Genomic DNA, 19,168 nt, shown 5'->3' with positions numbered 1-19,168 from the left:
ACAAACCTCGAGTGGGACGGCTGTACGCGGTGTTGCGGCGCCGGCTGCCGAGTCCCCTGCTGGCTAGAGACGCCGCCGAGGTTTAGAGGGGCTAAGCAATGTTGACCACGTGTTGCGTGTACGGAGCGGGGGTTCACTCCCCTACGCGTCCGGGCGGCAACCACGTGTATCTTGTTTTGAGCGCTGAGAAAAGCCCGCATGGCGTCGAGTGACAACTTACAGTGTGCGCCGTAGAGCCACGGTGCGCATGCGAAGGTCGCGTTCGGAGAACGTCGTCTTGAGAACACCGAGTCCGGATGCCGCCAACGGTCAAGGGGGGACTGCGGTACGCGGTGTTGTGACACCAGCTCCCGAGCCGTTTGTTCGCTAGAGACGCCACCGAGCTTTGAGATGGCCTAGCAATAAATCGTGTGTGCCTGGCGTGTTTGCTGAGGCCGTCACTGACCACGTGGAAATACGATAGGGAAACGAAGCTGTAGGAAGAAGGAAAACAGGGTTGTTTTCAAATACATTTACTTTTAAGAGTAAGCCCACCCTTTGTGTTGTGGCTCCACAAACTTTCAACTCTCATTGACAACTGCTTCTGTGGGATGGGCCAACGACCCTACCGCCCTTTTTCTTTGTCTCTTTCACCTATAACAATCCAGACGAGGTGCTTGTTCCTAAGTCTAGGCTGTAATCACTAAACCTGATAGAGAGAGAAAGAGAGAACAACTTTATTTAAAAATAGACCCCAGTCCGGGTCCACCAAAAAGAGCGAGGCCTAATCTTCAGACAGGCCCAGAAGACAGGCCCAGAAGACAGGCCCAGGCGTACGAGCAGTGCTTTCATAATATCTGGGGAGAAGTCCGCCAGCCACTCCTCCAGGGTCGCAGGTCTTCGTGTAGTAGGTTAAACTTGATAGATCCGTAAGACTGCGTACGATGCAATGCTAGTCTGGGCCGTAACCACTTGGTAGTAGAGCAGTGAGACTCAATTGGTCGTGTGTAGTGACAGTTGTCCTAGGCTCTAACTTAAGAAAAAGTAGATGAGTAAGGCGCTGTTTACTTGTTTGTTTTGCATCAGTGTTCTTTTGCAAACTCTGCATTTGACTGTGTAAATATTTTCATTACAATATATCTTCAAATTTTGTTACCTCCAACATGCCTCCTGCTTCATCGACGCCGATAATCACCTTGAAAAGACTTTGATCGACTTCAAGGAGGAAGAAAAAACTTAGCTCCCCTCCCCGTTCTCCTTTTCATGTGCACCCTCTCGCAGCGTTCTCACAGGGCTGAGCTATTCTTTTCCTCTCCTCTCCCGCTAGGTGACGTGGCTTTTAGCGAAACTGACAACGACGGCACAGGGTCCACAGAAACAGCTTCACTGTAAAAAAAATACATGCGCTTATATATAGTCCATGAGCCAGATCGATCTGGCTTCTTACTTCAGTGTCTGTTAGCTGTTGTTCAGCGAAGTCGTCTGTGCTTATCGTTCCCAGGAAAGTGTCCTTGTTTTTTTTTTTTTTTTTTTTTGGGGGGGGGGGGGGGGGGGTTGCGGTGGTGTATCAATAGCGGCGCGTGACGGCACTCGGCATCAGAGTGTTTGCGTTCGGGATTGTAGGCTACAGTGGTGTTAGATTCTTGCTGTCCATAGATCCACCAAGCAAGGCGGCCTGAATGGTCCTTTAAACTTGCTAGCCAAAACTACCCGTCATGGTCGCTTACGACGTTGAAGGCCGAAATTTTGCCGTTTCCCGAATAATGACAAGACACTCTTTTTCCGTCGTAAAATAGTTGGTTGCCCCTGCGTCCCTTTCAAGTCCATCTTTCGTTTGGGCTCGCACGGCGCAGAGGCCTACACTACTTAGTTGGTGAGGATTTCGCTATCGGCGTTTTCGTCCCAGTGTGCAAGTACCGGTGGTGGCTGCAAGCCGGGCTTGCTTTCTTGAAATGCTTCCACTTGCGGAGTTTCCTCCTGAAATCGACGCCTGATTGTGTCTGATGAGTCAATGCGCGAAGATGAGTCAAAAGACCTTGACAAATCGCCCATAATAGGTACACAGACCGAGAAGTCTGCGTACCGCCTTCTTGTCGACGGGCTGCGTAAACTCCATCCTTCTTCTTCAATAACACTAATGGTGATGATGATGATTGCTTTATCGCTTCTCTTTGTTGTGATAGCCATTGGTACAGGCTGTAAATAACCGAGAACGATGCGATGGCTACCCGATCTTCCTTTATTGCCACCCAATCTCAACGATGATGACGGCATGTGTGCGGGACGTGGCGACCGTCAACTTACATATTGAAAACAAGCTCTGACAAAATGATTGAGCGATTTCTTCTTCTATTATTATTCAATTTTTAGCAACTGGTCATAGCCGATGCTTTGACCAGAAGAAGACTTAGTCCTTGTATCCTTTGACGAGGCTGTTGCGCTGTTTCTGTTTATTCTTAAGCAGACTCGGATAACTTTCGAAAGCTCATTCAGGTACTTGAGCCGTTGGGGTAGGTTTTCAGTGCCGCTGTTAATGTCCTGGAATTGCTGCTGAAGATAACAAATGAAAAATTCATAAAAACAAATCTGTATGAAGAGAAACAATGTGTCAAGGGCTGCTGCAGATAACGCACTAAAATAACCCAGCCAGCTCGTTATATTTACTGTATTTGCGCAACGTTATTAAAATCTGGGATGAAAATAACGTAATATTATATTAAAGATTTTTAATAATTGTTTAGAGACATTTCTTGGGCAATAATTGGTCACTGTATTCAATTACATTTTTTGGGCGAAGTAATTGTAATGGTAGTAGCCTACTTTTTTCTGTAGCGTGTACAAGTTTCGTCTAAGCGGGGTTGGTAGACCCAGGAGGTAGCGCAGGTCGACAACGCTCGTTCATGTCACGATGAGCTTGGCTTCTACAAATGTTAAACGCGACTTTCCGGCAAAAGCTTCGTTTATTTAGCGCGCAACATGATAGAACGTTGCGCAACTTTGCTGCCGTATATACAGCATGCATGTACTCTATAGAACTGTCCCTTTAGTGCCCTGTGTACGCGTATCTTGTCAGACCATATTTCGGAACGATCGATGTTTGCGGTGGCAGCATGTTGGATGGAGCAGACAACAGGTTTGCGGATTCATGGCGAACAACGGCCTCGATTAGCGAAGCAGTTGGCCTCAAGGTATCGGAAAGCGTGGCTCTTTGGCAGCACGATATGCTGCCTCGAATTCACATTATTTCCCGATGACCGCAAGATGAGGCTACAAAAGCTGTATGCGCACCAAGCCTGGAGAGATTTCTTCGACAGCCGGCGACCAAGAGCTTGATGCCGGTTGAGCCGAATTATAGGTCATTTCTGTTCAGTACTCGCGCCTATGTTTCACTCGCCAATGGCAGCTCTAAGGCGTACCCACTACAGCTTAGACGATTAATAAGGCACGCAAAAAGCAACGCTTGACAGAAGGTCACACAAACCTATTTAAATTGTGAGATGAGGGTTGCACCTACGCAAATATGGAAGTTTTGAACTGCTGATATTGTTTAAAGGGAGATATAGAAATTCATATATTGGCTCTGCATGTCTTAGTAACACTCCGACAGAGAAGGTAGGCTTGCTTCAGCCCAGCTAGTTGTAATATGAATAAACTACATTGATTATCATGTTTGCGTCTTGTGCTGCACATGCAAGAACTGCGTCAGGTCATTTGCCTGCTTTTACAATTCTTAAATGAGTAGTTAGCTCTTGATGTATGGGTGTATCCTTCTTGCGTAAGTATATTTTAGCTATAAAGGAGCGTCCATCACTTGCCCAAGAAGATTCTGATGCTTCTCACATCTCTGCTCATTTATTACCAGCCTTGTCTTTGAGATCAGTGTTAACGTCGCAATTCCACTGGTGGAAGATGTGCAAAACGGCGGGTTTGTTATGGCGAATTTAGTTCTTTGATACGCAATCATTTATAGCACACAACCATTCATGATTACGGCCCCAATGAAAATGGCCCCGGAGTTGAACGCACAAAATATATCCCCAATGGCAAAAACGCATTGGCACTGATCCACCAGCGGCTGGCGCTCTAACGTTTCAAAACTATTATTTCTATTGGACTCCACAGCAGTATTTCTCAGCGTCTTTATTATAGCAATATTTCGCTAAAGAATTGAGTATGGTCACGAGTGCAAGGTCTTCGCTATGCAGTAGATAACACCACCTGTTGAAGCACACATTTGGTGTATAACACACGGCGTACTGTCGCAAAGCACTCCTCCCAGATTCCATGATAGCAGGCACATTACCTGCAGTCTTCTTAAAGAGCTGCTGATAATAACGATGAATAATTCCACTGACTCATTCTCTAATGTTCCCATCGCAGGACAAACCGGACTTTGTTCGCCTCTTGATGAATGCCGAGTGCAAGAACGAAGAGGGGTCCCCGCAGAAGGACACTGGAAAACGCGGTAAATACAAGCTCAATTCATATGGTCGCGAAGGCGAGGCTAAGCCGATGAGCAGCTACATGAATTATGGTCGTGCGATTGAAGCCCGACTACATCTCGCGGGACAAAACACTAGTTGCTGAAAATTATGCATTCAATACGTCTCCAATGAAAACATTTGAAAAAGTACAGACGATTCTATTAGAATAGAGAAATGTGAAGTCACAGGCTACCTGCTTCCATCGACGAATAATTATGAATACAAAACTGTGCAGACTTTCTGAAGTTTGCTTGTGGCGATGCGTGCTGAGATATTCCGAAATTGTCTTACTGTAGTTACCTCTGTAATGGCGCCAAAACTCACTTACGCGTAGCCATAAAAAGTAAAGACTATATATATTGTGAGCATTATATTACCCCTTCATCTTCTTCATCTGTATATATTCATCGTGATGGCCAGCGTCATTCTCTTCAGCGCGCGGCCTGCATAATAAACGGTCGAGGTTGAACAGCTGTCTCGCAAGTGGTGGAGGCTGCTCTCGATCCCTTGGTCCTCTACGACTTGGAGTTTCCCTGGAGCTTCGTTCAGGTCACCGCTTGCTCCGCCTTTCCGCCACCATGCCCCAAGAAGATCCACCAGGAGCCCCCAGCGTCATCGTCTCTGCCCCACCGGCCGTTCCTTCATAGACCGTCAGCACGCTGCAGCGCGATCCCACCATGTTCGCTGGCCTTCCTAGTGAAGACGTTGATGACTGGCTGGACAACTATGACCGAGTGAGTGAGTAACTGGTGGGACTGATTCTCACAAGCTTCGGAGCGTCGCATTCTACCTCACTGACGTTACCAGGACTTGGTTTCTTAACCATGAGAGCTCCTTGCCTGACTGGGCGGCATTCAGACACCAGCTTCGGGAAATTTTCGGCGCCCCAAACGTTCGCTCTGAGGTCACCAAGAAAAAGATTGATGCACTTCTTATATCGAGGACGTCCTCGCCCTTTGTCGCCGTGTTGACGCAGCCATGACTGAATCTGATCGTGTTCGTGATATCCTCAAGGGCGTTTCCCACGTCGCGTTTAACGCACTGGCCGCAACCTTCGGTTCCTAGCCTGCGCGACATCATCAAAGAGGAGCTGTCCTCTATGACCTGCAATGTGGGCTGTGCCCCTCCTTCGCCGTCGACGTCGTATGCTCAGGTTGCGGCTATGCAACCAACGTTCGCTTCAGACAACGCCTCCTGCTCCTGCTACTCCCAACCATCTGGCGACTCTGGCACCTCGTGCACCTGCCACAGCATTTTACCCTACCCGGCCTGCGCCCCGCCCCATTTGTTATTATTGTGGTATTCGCGGGCACATATCGCGCTTTTGTCGAAGACAACAACAGGACGAACGCCGTGGTTACGATGTTTACAAGAGAGAACCGTTGCTTCCTCCGAGTCCCAAGCAGCACCGGCTTTCCCCACGCTCACTTACGCCGTCTCCAAATCCCGAAGCGCCTCGCAACTACCGTCCAGGGCGCCGCCGCTCGCCTTCCCCTCTCCGACGCCCCACATCACCTCTGCTACCGGACTCCCGCACTCCTGACTACCGATCGGAAAACTAGATGGTGCAGTTTTTGGAGGGAAAGCTGCATGGCCCGCACAGACTACAATTCCTCCAGTGTGTCCGACCAATAATTTATTAGTGTGTGTAGAAGGTGTACCAGTTCCACCATTGCTTGATACGGGCGCAGCTATTTCTATTATTCACGCTGAGTTGTGCTCTCGTCTACGTAAGGTTACTACACCTTACAACGGGGCTATTTTACGTGGCGCAAATAATGCTTTGATTCGCCCATCGGCGCGATGCAGCGTTCGAGTTTCCATTGACGGGATTCGCCACGATATCGAGTTCGCAGTGTTGACTTCCTGTGCTCACATGCTATACTAGGGTGGGACTTTTTCTCTTCGGCGTCTGCTTTCATTTCGTGCCGTCAACGCCTCGTTAACTTGACTGAGACCGACAATTCCGACGACGTGCCCGAACCGCGCCTTCGCTTACGAATTGCTGACGATTGTATGGTGCCTCCTGGCCGCGAACAACTTCTTGTAGTTAACTCTGACATCGCCGATGGTGACGTTTTAGTTGTACCATCAGCTCGTTGCCTATCCAAAGGGATTGCTGTGGCACCTAGCCTTGTTCGCTTCACCAACGGCACGGCCACTTTGGCTGTACTCAACACAACCACTGAGTCAATACTTCGTCCTAAAGGCGCTGTTTTAATTTGCGTCTTCGACACTCAGCCTGTCTCTGTGCTTACCTCGACTACTGCTGTTTCACAAGCACCCACAGCTACAGATACGGCCCCTGCTTCTGTTCTCGCTAGTGCAATCAGCACTGATCTAACGCCACAGCAGACGGATGAGTTACTGGCGTTGTTATCCAAGCATAAAGACTCCTTCGACGTGCATTCTCCTCTTGTGGGACAGATTTCTGCAACGGCTCATCGCATACACACAGATGAAACTTACATCGTGCGCCGGCGGCCATATCGCGTTTCTTCCCCCGAACGCCAGATCATCGATACCCACGTTGCAGACATGCTGAAACGAAGCATCATCCGCCCTTCCTGAAGCCCATAGTCGTCACCTGTCGTTTTGGTGCGTAAGAAAGACGGCTCAGTGCCATTTTCCGCAGACTACCGTGCCTTGAACAAAATAACCCGCAAAGATGTATATCCACTTCCCCGAATCGATGATGCGTTAGATTCATTACAATGCGCGGAGTATTTCACCAGCCTTGATCTACGCTCCGGATACCGGCAGATCCCCATGCACGAAGCAGACAAGGAAAAAACTGCCTTTGACACAACCGATGGACTTTAAGAATTTAACGAAATGCCTTTTGGCCTGTGTAATGCTCCCGCCACATTTGAGTGGATGATTGACACTGTACTACGGGGTCGAAAGTGGAAGACTTGCTTATGCTACCTTGACGACATCGTCATATTTTCGTCGACTTTCCATCAGCACTTGCAGCGCCTCGACGAAGTCTTGACATGCCTCTCTGCTGCTGGCCTTCAGCTCAATACGAAAAGTGCCACTTCGCCAGCAAAACCATTAATGTACTCGGACACCTTGTCAGCAAGGAGGGCATTCGACCTGACCCCGATAAGATTACCGCTGTCCTGCGCTTCCTCAGGCCTCAACGCGCCAAAGACTTGCGTAGCTTCCTTGGCCTAGCTTCGTATTTCCGGCGCTTCTACGTAACTTTGCCACCGTTGCGGCGCTGCTTCATCAACTACTTGCTTCTGGAGCTCCCTACGTATGGTCGGACGAATGCCAAACTGCTTTTGACGCCCTCAAGCGTGCCCTCACGTCCGAACATGTGCTTTGTCATTTCGACAACACCGCAACCACTCTTCTACATACTGACGCGAGCGGCCATGGTATCGGCGCTGTTCTTCGATCTGCAACGTCAGCAAACTTCCGAAGAACGTGTGGTCGCATACGCAAGTCGCACGCTAACAGCTGCAGAGAAAAATTATGCGATTACCGAGCAAGATTGTCTTGCCGTTATTTGGTCCGTTCAAAAATTCCGGCCTTATCTGCACGGCCGCCACTTTACGGTCGTTACTGATCACCACGCCTTGTGCTGGTTGGCGACGCTAAAACATTTAACGGGACGTCTCGACCGTTGGATACTTCGTTTACAAGAATATGACTTCGACGTCACCTACACGTTTGGAAAGAAACACCAGGATGCCGATGCTCTCTCTCGTTGTCCCCTACCACTGTCTTCAAACACTGCCTGCTTACCACCTTCAATGAGGAACCAGCCGGACGTGTCTCCTCCATTTCCTTCACTCGCAGCTCTCGACCGGCTCCCACCCAGCCATTCTCAGACGTTTGCAACTTGCCAAGGTAGTGACTCCTACTGCCAGTCCGTTATGGAACGTATTCGGGGATCCTCTCGCACACCTAACGCTCGACTCCGTCAGCAGTTGAAAAACTTCAGGATCGAACATTCGGTGCTATACCGGTACGTGTTTCATCCCGAAGGACACCGTTGGGTTCCTGTAGTTCCCCGAACACTTCGGGCCCAGATACTGGAGACCATTCACGGCGATCCCACTGCCGGTCACTTTGGTTTCCATAAAACCTATGAGCGAATTCGCAGCCGCTTCTCTTGGCCTGGACTTGCAACAAGCGTAGCAAAATACGTGGCTTCCTGTTCGATCTGCCAACACCGCAAACGACTGACCTCACCTCCGGCTGGACTGCTACAACCTGTCCCGTGTCCTGAAGCTCCTTTCGCAGTAGTTGGTATCGACTTGTATGGTCCACTACCCTTATCGGCTGGCGGTAAACGATGGATTGTCACAGCTGTAGACCACTTGACACGGTACGCTGAAACAGCCGCACTACCTTCCGGTTCCGTAGCGGAGGTTGCATCCTTTTTCTTGGAAGCCATCTTCTTACGACACGGAGCCCCACGTATCCTTTTGAGTGACCGCGGCAGGACCTTTCTGTCAGAACTTCTCGACTATGTTCTCCGTGCGTCCAATACCATCCATAAAACGACTTCCAGCTACCGCCCTCAAACTAATGGTCTTACAGAGCGCTTTCATCGTACGCTGGCCGACATTATTTCAATGTACATCAACCCTGACCACACCAATTGGAATGACATTGTTCCATTCGTCACCTTCGCATACAACACGGCCGTCCAACGCACAACGGGGTACTCGCCCTTTTTCCTTGTGTATGGTCGTCAACCAATCACTGTCCTCGACGTCTCTTTCTTTGGCGTCCCGGTGCCCTCGTCCACATCAATGTGTGAGCAATTTCTTTCGCACATTACCCAGTGTCGCCAAGACGCCCGCCTCAACACCGACGCCAGTAAACAACACCGCAAAACTCGCTATGATGCATCCCACCGTGTCGTTTCCTTCCAGCCTGGAGGCGAAGTGTCGCTGTGGACTCTAGTTCGCGTTCCTGGCTTATGCGAAAAATTTCAGTCGCGTTTTGTCGGGCCCTACACTGTTCAGGAACAGACTTCGCCGGTTAACTATCGTGTCACTCCCGTTGTTACGCCTTTGGACGGCCGCTACCGTACCACAGAGATTGTGCATGTTTAACGTTTAAAACCTTTCATACGGCGTTCGCCGCCATAGCCAGCGGCCAGGTTGGCCGCTCCCATGCGCGGGGGTAATTGTGTGAGCATTGTATTACCCCTTCATCTTCTTCATCTGTATATATTCATCGTCATGGCCAGCGTCATTCTCTTCAGCGCGCAGCCTGCATAATAAACCGTCGAGGTTGAACAGCTGTCTCGCAATATATATATATATATATATATATATATATATATATATATATATATTGTCACACTAAAGCTATGGAAAGGACGAAAGAAGAGGCGAACGAAGTGCACTTGTTTATCATTTTTAGAAAAGGCAACAAGTTTTCAGGGACGACGGGGCCAGCGATTCGTGTGACGTGTCATCAGTTAAAGCGCCTATGTGGAGGCCGCTACCCACTTCAAGAGAGGCAAGTCGCATACCCTTGGGTAGCACAACTGACTGGGAGGCTAAATTTGACACCCACAATGTAGTTGTTCCGCAGGCCACAGAGAGGACGCATCGAGGTACGAGCACACTTTTCTTCACAACCATCGAAGGCACAGGCTCAACAATTGCATCAAATGTATCGGCGTCGACACCGCAAGCAGCAACTCGAACTCTGGATAAGGAACGTGCCGGTAAGACAGCATCTTCAATGACGGCGAGAGTGCATGAACAGGGAGCAGGTTGGTCGGCAAGAGGAGAGAGGAAAAGCTCGCCAGTACCGCAGTCAACAATGGCACCGCACTGTTGTAGGAAATCGAAGGACAATTACGTTGTGAGTGGATTGAGCAAGCACTGCAAATTCGGCTTGATACACGTTATCAGAGAAATAAACGTTCGCGGTGCACACTCCAATAGATGGGAGCAACTCTCCACTCACAGCACGAAATGCATTAGCGTTGTCCCAGAGAAACATCACTTTACGGCCTAGTTGGGTTTTGAAATCCAGGCTGATAACGGAGACACTCGCTCCTGTGTCCACTAAGGCCAACATAGCAGCATTGTCCACTAAAACATGAATCTTGTTATGACACATGGTGACGGGCGGAGGCATAGAGGCGTGTAGCTGATGATGACTGGCGACCTAACCTCCATTGGTCGCGCCGCCTAGTTTCCCGGCGGCGGTGACGTGAGACGTCTTCGCGGAGATGGAGACCTGCGCTGGCGTGAAGGCGGTGGCGTCAAGCTCCGCACAGAAGCTGGTGAGTCGCTACGGTAATTCGCCTGGTGGTTTGTCCTGCCATCGGAGTCAGAAGGCCAGCGTGTCCCGTCACCGTGGCGATTGTCTGCGCCGATAAAAAGTGCTATCGCTCATACGACGGTAGTGACGTGCGACGGCGATGTGGACAAAATCTGGCGACATGTCTGCGAATACCGCATTGGAAGCAGATGGGACGCTCACGGGATGCACTGAAATTGTCATTCGCTGGATAACTGGCACGGCCATTCCACTCCTGAGAAACTGCAGGTGCTCTGGGTGAGTAATCGCCGTGGAACTGATAACTGGGATGCGCGTTCATAGTAGGATTTGACGCTCTTGAAAGAGGAGCGAAGGTGTAGGCATCTGTGGAGACGGCGGTGATGGACGTCTCACCGAAGTCGCAGTGAGCAAAGGGCTCTCGAACCCGCGGAGTCAAGAGGGAAGCCGCCTCACGTCGGTCAAGCTCCTCGCGCACCACTTGCCGAATAACTGACGCAAGGTCGGATGAAGCTGGGACCACGTCAACACTGGCGACGTTAGTTACGTTCGCCAGGCGGCCGAACTTCGGTGTGATACGCCGAGCTATCAAGGCTTCAAAGGTGCGGCAGTGCCGAATGACGTCACTGACGGAGTCGATACTGTCTTTTCTGATGAGGAACTGCTACACGTCCTCGGCGATCCCTTTTAGAAGATGACCAACTTTGTCCTCTTCTGTAATCAGAGGGTCGAGGGCCTTGCACAATTTGAGCACTTCCTCGATGTACGTCGTGCATGTTTCGCCGGGAACTTGGGCTCGCTGCATCAGGGTTTGTTCTGCACGCTTCTTTTTAGCTGCCGGATCTCCGAAGCACTTCTTGATTTCATCTACGAACCGTTCCCACGTCGTCATGCTTTCTTCGTGGTTTTCAAACCACACTGACGCGGTTCCCTCGAGGAAGAAGGCTACGTTGTTAAGCTGGGCGGTGGCATTCCAGCCATTGAACCTACTTGCGCGTTGGTAAAAGCTGAGCCATCCGTCCACGTCTTCCCCGGCTTTTCCGGCGAAGGTTCGTGGTTCGATGTAGGGCTGCCATTGGGAGCTGGAAGAAGGCGGCGGGTTGTCACCGTCAGAAGCTATCTCTGGTGGCAGACCGGCAATTCGGCGACTTCGGCGAAGCTCCACGAATTGCGCTCCTGTGGGCGGTTCGTCGTCGCTGCTCGGGGACGCCGTTGTTTTACTCCGCACCTCCACCAAAACTGTTACGATGGGGTGCGTTTATTTAACAGATGAATTGATGAAAAGGGGCCCCGCCGACACCGAGCCGCTACCAAGACAAGTGCACTTCGTTCTCCTCTTCTTTCGTCCTTTCTGTAGCTTTAGCGTAACACTATATATATATATATATATATATATATATATATATATATATATATATACAGGGTGTTTCAGCGAACACTTTCAAAATCCGTAAAGGTTGCCTGTGGCAGATAGCACAATTCTAGTTGATGAGCTGGTCTACTCGAACAGACGGACATTACTTGCACAAAAAATTGAAATGCATAATAACATAATTCAGAGCAATTCACTAATTAAGTTTTTAACTAATTGCCTGGTGGCCCATATTGCAATTTACAAATTGTAGCAGTGGAGTTCGCAAGGCGGATCCAGTTGGAACAAATTCTCGGGATGACACCAGTTTCGAGATATTAATTCGAGAACTTTGCGGAGAAATGCATTGGCGTTCCAGTTAGGTTCTTAACAAAACGTCATTTTATGCATTGAAGCTCAAAATTAGCTGGAACGCCAATGCATTCCTCCGCAAAGTTCGGGAAATAATATCTCGAAACTGGTGTCATCCTGAGAATTATTTCTGAGTGGATCAGCCTCGCGAACTCCATGGCTGCAATTTGTAAATTGCAATATGGGCCATCAGGTAATTATTTGAAAACTTAATTAGTGAATTTTTCTTAATTAGTCGATTATGCATTTCTATTTTTTGTGCAAGTGATGTCCGCCTCTTCGAGTAGACCAGCTCATTAACTAGAATTGGGCTATCTGCCACAGGCAACCTTAAATACATTTTGAAAGTGTTCGCTGAAACACCCTGTATATAGCGCTAACCTTATAAGCGTTCATCGGTAACTTTCAAGTGCCTTTTCACTGAATATTACGTTTTAGCTATGTCTTCAGTACCAGAGAAAAACTACAGGTGGCGCACACGCTGTGTTACTGAAGAATAAAGTGTGGTTTGGGGAATCATTTTAATGTAATGTTGATTTTATCTTACCACCGGAAATAACAGATGTGTGCTGGTACTAATGTTAGATAGATATGCTACTTCGTTCAAAATCTGGGTGAAGCAATTGCTCTGAATTCATGCAAAACTCTCAAGGCTCACCGGGGTAATGTGTGCCGTTATAGAATGAGGTCTATGAATATCGATGGGAGTGTTCACGTTAAATTTTGACGAGAGGATGTGGCGAACGTTCTCACTTACTACGCTTCATTTGTATTTTTGTGTGCTCAGTATATCTGATGGCATACCGATGTTCTGTGAGCTGGTGCAGTAGACTACTTGGCGCAACAAGCCTCGAATGGCAAATGTTGATTTTTTTCCGCCGAGAAGTTGGCCCTGCGAAATGTAGATGGCGTTGCCGTGCCTCCACAAGCCGCCATTGCCAGAGGTATGGGCTTCTATGGCACCTTTGCTACCATGCGCACGTATACTTGCTAAAAACGCAAGTGCCAGAGGGCATGGTCAACTTGTGGCTTCAAATAAAAATAAAGAAACAATACGAACGAGTACGTTCGTGGTGGAAACTGTCTTTCAAGCTGCCATTATTTATGTAGTATTGAACAACGTATTGATGTGGCACACCTTTCTCTGTTTAATGAAAGCAATTTCGAGCGCAAATAATTTGTACCCATAAGTCGTTCGTACAGATATTGCTGCTAAAAGCTGCGCAATGGTTATTTTCCACGACCGTGTTCGCATTTCTGCCATAGAGAGCGCTTCCAGCTGGATCATACTTGTAAGTTAAACAAGCTTCAACACAAAAGAATAAAAGGCACACACAAGAAATGCAGGAGACACACTGCAGAAAAAAAATGCTGCTTAAGAAACGTGTTTCTGAGCTGGTTGATCTGTACCAGACTTGTAGGTAACAAAGCACATGTAATTAATTACTTCAATTTAAATACGTTTCCTGCTAACTTTGTAATTTAACTATTACTTTGTTTACTCGGGAACGGCCACTGTAATTCACTTGCAGTTTTCACTTACTAAGTACATCTAAACAGTTGTTGTGCTAGCTGGTTTTTTACCGCAGCGAAAAGACAACTCACACGGGAAGAAAAAATAAAGACAAGCACTACACTCACAACTGATTAATAGCGCGAAGGCTTTGACATATATCACCTTGACAGGAATGCGCACAATAGAAGTACAGAAACACCGCAGGTAGTATACGGACAGGTCAAAGGCAGTTGCGCAAGAAGTTTAACTCTGGGTTAAGAACTGCGATCAATGGCTCACTTATAAAACGATCTCTGTTCATTGTGATAAAGAAGGCTTGCAATGAAAGTCTAGAAGAAGCGTTACAGCTCCTACCCAGAATGGTAGTCTGCGAAAATCGAGCCTCACAACAACACGCACTAATGTGTGCAACCTTGTGCGCACCCCTTTCCTATTTCTTGCTTACTTTTGCGCATACTCCCTTAAGTTGTCGTTAACGCAACGTTCGGTTGGGCCGATATACACTTTACCGCAATACACGGGATGAATGAATGAATTCTGCGACTCCACGTGCCAAAACCACGATTTGATTATGAGGCACGCCGTATTTGAGTATTTCTGGATTAATTTTGACCACCAGGGAATCTGTAACATGTGATTTAACCCCAATGTATGTGACACGGCCGTTATGGCATTTCGCCCCCTGTTACGATTCACTTTGAGCGGCCATGCCCGGAACACGTGCAAACGCATGGGAAACGGCGTGCCTAACGATCTCGCTCGCCAACATGAACAGACGTGTCCGTCGCGTGGGTGCGAGGAAAGTGCGAAATGTGCGAATGTTTTCTTTCCTGCACTTTTACAATTGATCTGTTCTTCAGGAGGAGTATGCAGCTTTCAGTTTCACAACGAATAAAGTTGTTCCGCGACCAACCTGCCTAATGAAAAATATCTCTTTCTGAAGTGGTCATATATTATTAATAACTAACAACTAAACTAACAACTAAGCATTGGCAACTTTTAAAACTGTACCGCTCATTGTAATCACAGTTACACGCTGACAACCTCCAGTACAAGCACAGTACCGTTCGTACGATAGAAGTTTTGCATTATAACTTCGCACTGTTTTATTGTCATACATAAGCATATAAGGCTCTAACCCACCCGATCAGTTTGTCTGATGGCGAATTCCATTGGGAGGCGACGTTCGAGAGGCGACGTGTTTCAGTGGTCGAACAGGAGTAGGGGAGCCGTCATCCAGTGGCAGAACAAGAGCAGTTTCGCTACGCCGAGAGCAGCCGGGAGCAGTCCGGACTGCTCTAGCTTGAAAAGCGGAGTACGGAGGAAGTCACGTGGCCTAAACCGTCATATCCTCCTCATTAATTTTATTGCGATAGCAATTACATGGACTTTTAAACCAGATTATGCCGTCGCCGTCGCCATCGCCGTCGCCGTGAGGTTCCGTATAGATTCCAAGGGCGATAAAATCATCGCCGCGCGCCGTATGCGCGAGCGAAAGCGCGCGGGGGGGGGGGGGACGCGTGCGCTATCACGGAGAGCGAACACACGGCCGAAAGCAAACGCGACCGTCGCGCGAAAGGCCGTGGGGGTATGAAAGGGAGGGAGGGAGGCGGGGCGACGCTGTGCTCTGGCACCAAAGGCGTATCTTGCAAACGGCCGTAAGGGGAACTTGCCACTCTATCTCCCACGCGAAAAAAAAAACAACGCGGTAAGGCAGCGCGGGGAGGGAGGGGGGGGGGGGCGCAGCTTCTACTCTGCCAACAACTCCGTTCGTACTTTGCCCGGCTGTGGCCGTCGCTCGCACGGTATCTTATTTCCACACTGCTCTGACCTTTGTATGCGCTGTGCATCCGCCGCTCAGTTTCCTTTGAAGCGATAGACCGCATGAACCTTGCCCGCTGCGGTGGCTGCGATTGCTGCCTGCGTTTTGACAGTCCTTGTCTGCGGTCATTTAGTGTGATCTATTCATGTTTGCTTGTGCGCGCTGACACCACGCTTGTTAATTCAGTTAGTAAGCGGATGTGTCCAAGTTTATGCAATCGATGAAACTACTATCGACACCACGCTTGTTAATTCAGTTAGTAAGCGGATGTGTCCAAGTTTATGCAATCGATGAAACTACTATCCCTACTCCGAATAGCTCTCTACTAATTTGCTATCGCAATTGATGCTTCGCCTTTTGGGCGAAACTGCGACTTTCTTTTTCATAACGACGGCCTCGCAACTAAAGATTTATTTTGCGTCAGCTGGCGCGCGCGGCAGGCAATGGCGGCAGCCAAGCGTAGTCGGTGTTAATGGTGGCCGTATTGGTGTTTTGGCACCGCTGATTTTGACGTCGGTGATACGAGCGAGCTTCGCAGCGATTTAGCGACAGATCCTGGTATTTCTAGTCCGCCTTGCTTCCGCCTTGCTTCTCGTCGTTTCTAGTCCGCCTTGACAGCGGCAGCAAAGCGTCTTCGCCTTGCTGAAGTGCTTGAGACGCTCGACCTGACAGCAGCGACAGCTGCTGGAGCTAAACTTCACATTCAAGTTGGAGTTTCAGATGATCTTCGCAGGCGAAAACGTTGTGGGATGCGTCGGCGCTGCACAAAAGTATGTAGTACGTGGCCGCAAACGGTGACAGCCTTACGCCCGACAGATTACAAGACGATCGCGCGTGTTTTGCCGCTCTCCTGCAGAGAATGGTCGGACGTCGATTGCTTTAGTCACGTGGTACATTTCTCCTCACACGTCCCCTCCCACCTGCTCTCCGAATGCACGCCGTATTCCAGTGGCGGGTCGAGTGTCCCTGCTCTCACTGCGCTGTCACCCGACTCCGCACTGCGCGGCGCCCTGCTCCTCTTCTCCCAATGGAATTCGCCATGAGTAGGCGTTCTTGCGGAGCGGGCGAAGCCTCGAGCCGCAGCTGCGCAGTGGGGGAGCGTGACGTCAGCGGATAACGCCAGCACGCGTTCCTAGGATGGCGCGCCTTGCGTAAAAGAATGACTTCGCGTGGGAAACAAAACATGAAGCAAACGACGCTGGCTCGCGCTCTCGGCTACTACGCCACATCGTTCTTCTTGTAGGTGGCGTCGTCAGTCCTCATACGCGGTTATTCGCATATCGTAAACAACCAGCGTAGTGGTTGGCGCGTTGCAGCGGAAGCGTTAGTCCTCCAAAGCAAACGAAGGTGCCAAAGCCGAACACAAAGAAGATTCTTAAGGAAACCAAGCTGTCCCAACACAATTACAAAGACGGACCCGTGCTTACTCACCTATAACAAATCGGCAACAGATCATTACAAATGTTATTATCAGAAACAATACAGAATTCTTTATATTATCAGGCGCATACAGCCACCAGGCACAAGGTCCTTTTCATATTAGTTCGTCGAAACCGAATACGGTCCTAGCTTCGCTATAGGTGTTGCACTAGCCGTATAAGAGGCGGGTTTATCGTGAGAAGAAACGGTGAATTTCGGTAAATGAGGAAGATTACTATCATCACCATCATCATTGACAGAAGGTGGCCCTACCCTCAGAAAAAAAACCGGATCCGCCTCTGCCTTCGCTGTATCTTACCTACATATTTTTCAGGCTGCCGTTGTCCTTGTTAGTTTGGTTGTATTTTTTCGATCAAAGCTTTAGTCTCTTTCCTCAATGCTGCAATTACCTTTTCCTGCTCTTGCCGCTCTCGATCACGTTTCACTGTTTCCTGTACCACCTTCCAAGCAATCTCAATGCTCTCATCGTCAGCGCCAATATCTTTAATTGCCTTTTAGATAACTGGCCCTTCCATTGTCTCGTCCACCTCAACTCCCTAATCCTCGCACACCAACAAGCCTGACCTCGTCAACTTTCTAATAAGATGCATGGTAGCTGCCCCGACTGGTGGTTAGAACTGTTTCCGTAAATAATTTCTGCAAACTCAAAAACGAATCAAAGGAAAGAACCGCGCGCTCCTCGATGGATGCAGCACCACGCCATCTGGTCCATCTGTCCGCTGTTTCCAGTTTCTCGGGACACCCTGTGTCAAAAAAGGCTCATTCTTCTTCGTTGTTCCCTGTTCCTCCGGACTCCTTTGATCGAAGGTTCATCCGTATCGCTGTTCCGAGTAGTTCAGGACTCCCCGGGTCGAAGGCTCACTCTTCTTCGCTGTCCCCAGTTGCTCAGGACTCCCCGGGTCGAAGGCTCATTCTTCTTCGGTCGAAGGTTCACCCTTATCGCTGCCACCGGTTATTAGATCTTGTCGTTGATTGTGGAAGTTGGCCGATGTTGAGGAGGACGTAGAGAACTGAACGATTATTTACATTACGTACAGGACTAGTACAAAGGAAATAACAGTAATAAAGTCATCGACGGCCGGCAGCAAATCGGTCGCAGCGGCCCGTGGCAAAAAGAACGACTCTCTTCTTGATCTGTCTCGCTTATAGCCCCTTCAGTCGGTCGAGGTCAAGTCATTTTCATCCAAGCTTAGGGCCCGTGCAAGTAGCGTCATGTTTGGCCAATGGGGCGCTCCAAGGGCTCTATTGTCCGATGGCGGCCTTCGTCCGGCGTTTCCACCTCGCCTGGTAGGCGCTCAGCTGGCTGGAACTCCCGGGTGGTTCTCGAACGACATTGCAGAGTAGCAAAGCAACTTATCTCGGCACTGGGGCAACTACCTCGATCCGCGCCGGCCTCCCATTGCACTTTCCGGAAGAGTCACGCAGGGAGGGGGGGGGGGGGGGCAGGAGGCAAAAGCGCCACGCGCGGCACACGAGGTTAGGATAGTCAACCGGTCGGACGAGTCCGATATCACGGTCGACGCGTACCTGTGCACCATGATTGCCAGGCACCGGCGAGTGGTTGTGTTTAGAGAACTTGACCGATGCCAGGAAAAGGCTCCGTATCTAACAGTGCTTAGACAGTGTGGTTGATTAACTTCAAGAAAGCAATTATGGCTCTGTACTTGATAAAGTAGATATTTTCTTCTTCAGGTTACACTAAAAAAGTGATATTTCTGGAAAAAACCACGCGCTCACCCATGGATGCAGCACCACGCCATCTGGTTCATGTGTCCACTGTTCCCAGTTCCATAGGACTCCCTGGGTCGAAGGCTCATTTTCTTTGTTGTTCCCAGTTCCTCTGGACTCATTTGATCGAAGGTTCATCCGTATCGCTGTTCCGAGTTGTTCAGGACTCCTTTGCTCGAAGGCTCTTTCTTCTTCGGATGAAAGTTCATCCT

General features: G+C 49.2%; 1 protein-coding gene across 1 annotated transcript in view; it reads left to right on the top strand.

Annotated features, from left to right (window-relative positions):
• The window catches only part of LOC119444283 (cytochrome P450 3A9), a 647,396-nt gene that overhangs the window by 551,893 nt on the left and 76,335 nt on the right, over positions 1-19,168 (top strand). The window contains exon 9 of the mRNA XM_037708706.2: positions 4,360-4,444. Coding sequence (XP_037564634.2) covers positions 4,360-4,444 — 85 coding nt within the window. The remainder of the gene's footprint in view (positions 1-4,359; positions 4,445-19,168) is intronic.

This window comes from Dermacentor silvarum, chromosome 3 (assembly GCF_013339745.2).
Source record: "Dermacentor silvarum isolate Dsil-2018 chromosome 3, BIME_Dsil_1.4, whole genome shotgun sequence".
Lineage (NCBI taxonomy): Eukaryota > Metazoa > Arthropoda > Arachnida > Ixodida > Ixodidae > Dermacentor > Dermacentor silvarum.
Note: the sequence above shows the minus strand (reverse complement) of the source record. Positions and strands in the feature narration are given on the sequence as shown.